Below are 8206 nucleotides of genomic sequence, written 5' to 3' on the forward strand. Positions count from 1 at the left end.
AGCCCTGGTCTCCTTCCTGTGGTCCCACCGCCAGGTATAGTCTTTTTGCTGACAGAAGAGACTAGGGGAGCCATCCAATAAGCCCCAGGAAATGGGGCAGGGTGCTGGGATATTGGATCGCCAGTGTTCACGTGCTGTTCTCACAGCAACGGTAAAGCAGAGTTCCTATTGCTTTTTTTTTTTTTTTTTGCACAATTATATTTTATTTATATATGGAAATTAGTTGTGGCCAACAGGCAGCAACTGGGATGGGCAATGGCAAGATGCATACGTTATTTAAGAAAATGGACATAGGGCGGCGCCTGTGGCTCAGTGAGTAGGGCGCCAGCCCCATATGCCGAGGGTGGTGGGTTCAAACCCAGCCCCGGCCAAACTGCAACCAAAAAATAGCCGGGCGTTGTGGCGGGCGCCTGTAGTCCCAGCTGCTCGGGAGGCTGAGGCAAGAGAATCGCGTAAGCCCAAGTGTTAGAGGTTGCTGTGAGCCGTGTGACGCCACGGCACTCTACCTGAGGGCGGTACAGTGAGACTCGGTCTCTACAAAAAAAAAAGAAAATGGACATAATCTCAGCACAGATTAACCCCCAGAAATTCCTTTTTAAATGTCAAATAAAATTATACGCCTAATTTTTACATTTGTGAAGTAGGAGTTTTAGTATGTATGTTATTGCTTGATTATGTAGATGTAGTTGGAAATCATCAGTAATGCTGGGTTTTTTTTAATTTTTTTTTTTTTTTGTAGAGACCGAGTCTCACTGTACCGCCCTCAGGTAGAGTGCCGTGGCGTCACACGGCTCACAGCAACCTCTAACTCTTGGGCTTACGCGATTCTCTTGCCTCAGCCTCCCGAGCAGCTGGGACTACAGGCGCCCGCCACAACGCCCAGCTATTTTTGTTGTTGTTGTTGCAGTTTGGCCGGGGCTGGGTTTGAACCCGCCACCCTCGGCATATGGGGCCGGCGCCCTACTCACTGAGCCACAGGCGCCGCCCAGTAATGCTGTTTTTATCTTGACAATCTACCACAAAAATTGCTGCTATCCTTGTATATTATAAAAAATCAATGAAATAAAACTTGCAAAGCATAACAAAAAAAATTAGTAAAACTTAAAACAAAAACCAAATGCAACTTGTCAGAATCCTTTGATTTTCTTTATTTTCACACATTAAAAAATGAAACGCACTACAGAAATTTTTTTCATAGCAGATTATACATGAGTCCATTCAGACTTGCTTTCAAAGTGCTGCCACCATTATAAGTGCTGCCTGGGATGACTGTTAATCAGGCAGCCAATGTATTGACTTAAATGCAGTAGCATGCAGCCCTCAGCATGGATGTTTCAGTTCCCCTCTGTTCTTATGTTAGGTTAAATGGTGTTGGTGTCCATATTTACCGACTTCAAAGGTATCAATTCTGAGCAATTCTGATGTTAATCTGAGACCACGTGATGGGAATCTTGGTCTCAGTTTTAAAAAGGGAGGTCCAAATGGTGGCAGGCTAGGTGCTATGAACTTGAGTTGTTTTCATTCTTTCCATGATGAACTATTTGTTGCGGGTCACATGGTCAGACCCTTCTAGAAAGGTTAAGCCAAGTAGCTGTAGGTATCCTTTTCACCATCCACTCGCTCCAAATATTCTTTCTCAATTAGAATGTCAATGCATTTCTTGATCATTGGGACCCGCGGTTTGAATCTGGAGGACAGCTGAGTGAGGACTTCTCCAAGTAACTGCTGGTGTTTCAGAACTTTCCGCATTTTCATGATCCTCACGATGGCCATCTGAATCAGTAGTTTGCGGTCTTCCTCAATATTTTTGTGTGTCATTTCTTGTTCCTGCTTCTGTTCAGTTTTCATTGGCACATTGATGTTAACCCTTAATTTCTTATTTTTATAAGGAAGATATAATTTTATTAAGGATTCTTGCTTCAGTTCCACCTCATCGACATTTTCATTCTCCAAGACCAATAACTTTGACTTCAATAAAATCTGCAGGACTTGTGCTAAAATGTCCATTTTAATTTGCGTGCTGTCAGCCAACTGCTGCACAGTATAGGCATCTTCTCTGTTGTACTGAAATAAGATTGCCATCTGCAATGTAGATGCCTGCAAAGTATATCTGTTTTTGAAGCAATTAGTTACCAACTCTCCTTTAGACAACTGATACAACCAGGTCAGCTTTCTGCCGCTGTGACGACTGGCATAGAAGTCTGTGAACCGCTGGTAACTACGTTCCAGCTCTGATGGCAAGGCAAATGTGCAGGACTGCTGGAAGGGCCAAGATCCAGAGCTGAGAACCTGAATACTGAAGTCCAAGTCCAGTGGTTCTGAATGTGTCAGGTGCTTTTTGAATTGCTCATTCAAATCTTTGCTTACACCAATGTCTTGAAACATCCGCTGAAGTTTAGAGGTATAGTCAAAACCACAAGCTTGCTTCAATTTGGATATCATGATTGCTTCAGCATCATCACTCACGCTGTTATGATGTACAAGCCTCTTGGCCAGCATCTTTGCATAAAACTTATGAAAAACGTCCTTGTCGTCTATGTACTTGAAGACAACCATCACTTGATTGAGTGTGTCTTCCAGCTCTGCCTCTTCTGGGTTCTTGGAACTTTTTTTCAATAAGGAGTCACAGTACCAAGCTAGCAGCTCAGGGGACTTGCTGGATGACTGGGCTATCTTGGTAACTGCATTGCTGTTTATGAAGCGCCCGCAAGCCTTATCAAGAGCAGCCACAAAGCCAGCATTATTATCAAATGCAGACACTACCAGGGCATGGTATTTTTTGTGAACATCCAACACTGTCTGTACATACATTTTGGGGTCATTTAAAGCAGCTTCTCCACACTTTTCAACTGCTGCAAGACCCTGATTATAAATGTGTGTCTCCAGCAGTTTTTTCAATTCTCCTAGGCCATCCTGGATTCTAGATACAAGATTATACATGCACCCCAAGTCTTCATTTTTGTCAGCATCTAATAAATTCTGAAATTCTGAGTGAAAAATGTCCAGGTGTTTTTCAATGAGGACTTTCTCACACTTTCTTGCTAATTCATCTTGTGTGCTTTCATGAAGATAAACCTGAACTCTTCGTTGTTCCTCAAGCAGATGAGCCTCTGCCTTTTTCATATATTCAGTAACTGAGTTCTGCTGCAAGATTTCAGTGCTCTCTCTGGTATAAAATCTCTCTGTGTCAGCCAAAAATTGAGATTCAAAGGATTCTTTATACACTGTTAATGTAGGACCCTTTGCAAATGCATTATCTTCATTCAGCCCCAATTCCACATATGACTGTACAACTCCACTAATCAGCCTTGTATTGATGGTTTCACCATTTCTTTCCTTTTCAATCAGTTTTAAAATAACATTTGTTACCTGTTTATTCAATGGCCTGAACAAAGAATCTCTCCAATTCACCAATGCCAAGGAATAAATTTCATATATTCCTTTTCGTCCTTCATTACATTCACGGCGAACCCAATGTCTACTGAGGTAGGCACAAATCCCATTCAGTACTTTGCTTGAAAATTGATAATCTTCCCACTGTTGAGTGTAGAACTTTAGTACACTCTCGTCCATCAAATCTTCTCCATCCTTGAGAAGATCTGCCAAGTAATTTTTCAAAAATTCCTTAAGCCGTTTGTACAATTCCAGGCCAACAAACTGAGCTCCTCCAGGTGTCTGCTCATTTTGGGATTTAGAGGGAGGGACCTCAGCTCCTTGCACTTGGTCTGACTCATGTACACTAGTACAGTAGTTATAAACATGGGTGTAGAGCTCAATGTATCTGGACTTCACCATGTTCTGTCGGGTGTACACTTGCTGTATGCCAGCTCTGAGGTCATCCCAGATCTGGTCCAGGCTGATCTGTTTCAGGCCCTGTGGGTTCGGGCTCATGGTTGAGAACATTGTGAAGGATGTCCTAAAGCCGCCCAGCACAGCAATCCTTATTCAAAATACAGCCAGTCCTCCATTAGATGGGCTGGGGGACTGGGTCTACACCATCACAGGGCAGCAGTAGATGTAAGCCACACTCTTCAATTTTCTTACAAATCCATGACCTCCAAAAAATGAAAGAAAGTGTTGTTGAATACCTTTGCAACAGATACAAAGCAACTTTACTAAGTAGGAATTTAGTGTGGAGAAAACAGCCCCACTCTTTTTCAACAGTTTAAAACAGAACAAGAGGGCGGCGCCTGTGGCTCAGCGGGTAGGGCGCCGGCTCCATATGCCGAGGGTGGCGGGTTCAAACCCAGCCCCGGCCAAACTGCAACAACAACAAACAAAACAGCCAGGCATTGTGGCGGGCGCCTGTAGTCCAAGCTACTTGGGAGGCTGAGTCAAGAGAATCGCCTAAGCCCAAGGATTTGGAGGTTGCTGTGAGCCGTGTGACGCCACGGCACTTTACCAAGGGTGATAAAGTGAGACTCTGTCTCTACAAAAAAAAAAAAAAAAACAGAACAAGAACAACAACAATAAACCTTTCCAGACCCTACACATGCTCACCAGGAATAAGTATAATCTTGAAGATGGTCTGGACATCACAGGGCAACACTCACTGTTATGTCTTCAACTGTGACTGTTTAGTGACTTCCATTACCTCACTTAGTTATTTTTTGTGGTAAGCCATTTATAGTACACTCTCAGTTGTTTTGAAAAGTAGCCTGCTCATCAGTTTTCATCAGTGTTTGTGGACTTAATGTGTAGCCCAACATAACTCTTCTTCCAAAGTGGCCTTAGTGAAGCCAAAAGTTTGAACACCCCTGGAACTGGGCTCAGGAGTGTTGGAGATTCCCAGATAGACTGATCTTTCCAGTCTCTGAGATCTCTCATGATCATCTGAAATAATCAGAGCTACTGGACACAGTGCCTAACCAGATACTAAGAGAGGAAGTTCAGTGTATCAACTACCTTTAAAAACAAGCATATTCTACAGAAGGGAGTAAAATGCAATAAAAGTAGACCATAGGATTGTCTTACATACCTGTTAGGTACATGAAATCAGCGTCTGATCTTTGTGCTTGGGGATTGGGTCTACACCATCACAGGGCAGCAGAAGGTGTACACTACACTCCTCAGTTTTCTTACAAATCCATGACCCCAAAACGAAAGAAAATGCTGTTGAATACCTTTGCCACAGATACAAAGCAACTTTACTAAGTAGGAATTTAGTGTGGAGAAAAGAACCCCACTCTTTTGTAACACTTTGAAACACAAGAAGAACAGCCACTTCACATGCTTACCAGGAATAAGCCTAAGCTTGAAGATGGTCTGAATATCACTGGGCAACACCCATTGTGATGTCATCCACTGTGACTATGTAGTGACTTCATCCTGTAATGTGCTGGGATCCAGGCTTAAGGTCAAAGATACTAATTGTCCTTTTGTGCTCACTTAAGCTGTTGTCCCTGAAGTTATTGGAACAGGTAAATGGTTATCCCTACATCCACACAGAGAGAAATGTTCTCCCATTTATGGCTTATTGATTCTAATGACAGTTGAGTTTTCAGCACTAGGTTCATACAACAGTTAGGATTTTGTACGGCACTATGACACAAGCAGCAACACAGCTTACAAACCTGGATGGAGCCACTTGAGTGGGACGCTATTGCAAGAACCTGTTTTTACACATATCCCAAAAGATTCATTTTAAAGAGGCTTACAAATTTGCTATGCCTGTCTATAGCCTCAAAATGTTCAAAGCATCACAGGCCTTAAACCATGTCTGGTTTGCATGAACCATCATCATAATTCTTGTCTTTTAGATGATACAAATGTTTTTGTTTGTTCATCTACGTGTGTGTGTATGTGTGTCTGTGTGTGTATATTTTTTGAAATTCAGTCTCTCTTTGTTGCCCAGGATTTCCATGGCCTCAGCCAAGCTGACAGCAACCTCAAACTTCTGGGTTCAAGCAATCCTCATGGCTCAACTGCCCAAATAGCTAGGACTGCAGGTGCCGGCCATAACTCTTGGCTAGTTTTTCTATTTTTTAGGAGAGACAGGGTATGCCTCTTGTTCAGTCTGATCTTAGCACCTCTAAGGTCTAGCATTACACTTGCCTCAGCCCCTCAGAATGCTAGGATCATAGGTCTGAGCCACCAAGCTGAGTCATTTTCACCTTCTTTGTTTCCCACTCTCCCTCCCTCCCTTTGTTCCTTCCTTCCCCCATTCTACCTCTGCTTCTCTATCTCCTTTCTTTTTTTTTGTTTCCTCCCTTTCTTTCTTCTCTCTTCTACACATTCAGGGAAACATCTCTAGTACCAAATGAGCAAATTATAGAAGTGATCACTGAGGGTATAGTTTTGAACTATATACTTTAAATGAGAGAATTGTGGAGTGTATGAATTATACCTTAATAAAGCTATTATTTTTTAAATGTATGGGCTGTTATTTATTATGAAAGTAGAGAAAAATCCTGAACAAATCATAAGCCTGGCTGAAGACCATAGCTCACATATGTAATCCTAGCACCTTAAGAGGCCAAGGCAGGAGGATCACACGAGGCCAGGGGTTCCAGACTAGCCTGAACAAAATAGTGAGACCCCATTTGTACAAAAAATGCAAAATTTAGCCAGCTATGGTGGCATGTGCCTATAGTCCTAGTTGCTGAGGAGGATGAAGGTAGGAGGATCAATTCAGATAAGCATCTTGTGATTCTGTGAAATATGATGATACTACTGTACATTAGCTGGAGCGAAAGGGGAAACACAGTCTCAAATATACAAGAGGTATACTATGTATGTGTGGAAAATGTCCGGGAGCATACAAAATATTTTATGCATGTTCACCAAGTAGGATTTTTACCAGGAGTGTGAGTTTAGTTCTGTATGGTAAAATCAATTACTAGAATACACTACATTAATAGAATAAATAACAAAGACCACATGCTCAGCTTGACAAAGGAAAGGCATTTGATAGATGCCACACATCTTCAAGATGAAAATTATTTTGGAAACTGGGCTGTGCCTGTGGCTCAAGGAGTAGGGCGCTGGTCCCATATGCCAGAGGTGGCAGGTTCAAACCCGACCCTGGCCAAAAACTGCAAAAAATAAAAATAAATAAAAAAATAAAAATTATTTAGGAAACTAAGATTAGAAGGGAACTTCTTCAGTAGGATAAAGTGCATCTACAGATGATTGGATAGATATATGTGCTATACTTATATGAAGGAATATTTTTTAACATTAAAAATGAATGAAGGGCATATTTAGGTTACCATGTGAATGAACATTAAAAATATTATGATAAGGGGAAAAAGCCAGTTACAAAAGACCACATATAGTATGATTTCACTTTATAAGAAAACATGAAGAGTAGGCCAGTTGTTTTCTAGGGCTAGAGGGGAGGTGGGTAAGGGTGGTGGGGAAGATGAAAGTGGCTGCTAACAGGTATTGACTTTCTTCAGGTGGAGGGAGAAGGAAAAGTTCTAAAATTACATGGTGGTTTTAGCTGCATCATTCTGTGAATATGCTAAGAAACAAAAAATTTTACCCTTTAAAAGGGTGAACTACACATCTCAGTAAAGTTATTTTAAGATATTTTTCTAAAAGCTTAGGTACTCAAAATACAGGATAAGAAGTATCCAGGTAGTGAGAGTCCCTAAGGAAACAGTTACCCATATCTCCCTGCTCACATTCAGGCTACCATGAATTGATATGGAAGGCACATTGTTGCACAGTATTCAAGCTATGAATTTCTTTTTTCTTTGAGACAGAGTCTCACTCTTTCACTCTCAGTAGAGCACCCTGGCATCATCACAGCTCAAAGCAAACTGAAATTCTTGGGCTCGAGAGACCCTATTGCTAGGTTGGTGCCTGTAGCTCAGTGGCTAGGGCAGCAGCCACATACACCAGAGCCGGTGGGTTCAAATCCAGCCTGGGCCTGCCAAACAATACTGACAGCTACAACAAAAATAGCCGAGAACTGTGGTGGGTGCAGCCTGGGCCTGCCAAACAATACTGACAGCTACAACAAAAATAGCCGAGAATTGTGGTGGGTGCCTGTAGTCCCAGCTCCTTGGGATGCTGTGGCAAGAGAATCACTTAAGCCCAAGAGTTTGAGGTTGCTATGAGCTATGATACCATGACACTCTACCAAGGGTGACATAGTGATACTCAAAATAAAAAGAAATCCTATTGCTTCAGCCTTTTCAGTAGCTGGGACTACAGGTGCCCCCCACAATGCCTGCCTATTTTTTACCACCTGCCTCAG

General features: G+C 42.2%; 1 protein-coding gene across 1 annotated transcript; it reads right to left on the reverse strand.

The window, feature by feature from the left end:
• Positions 1-1427: 1427 nt before the first annotated feature.
• Positions 1428-3903, reverse strand: LOC128577549 (cullin-1-like). The gene has a single exon (XM_053579785.1). It carries the CDS (start codon positions 3901-3903, stop codon positions 1579-1581), a length of 2325 nt encoding a protein of 774 aa, XP_053435760.1. The 3' UTR covers positions 1428-1578.
• Positions 3904-8206: the final 4303 nt, after the last annotated feature.

Source organism: Nycticebus coucang, chromosome X (genome assembly GCF_027406575.1).
Source record: "Nycticebus coucang isolate mNycCou1 chromosome X, mNycCou1.pri, whole genome shotgun sequence".
Taxonomy (NCBI): domain Eukaryota; kingdom Metazoa; phylum Chordata; class Mammalia; order Primates; family Lorisidae; genus Nycticebus; species Nycticebus coucang.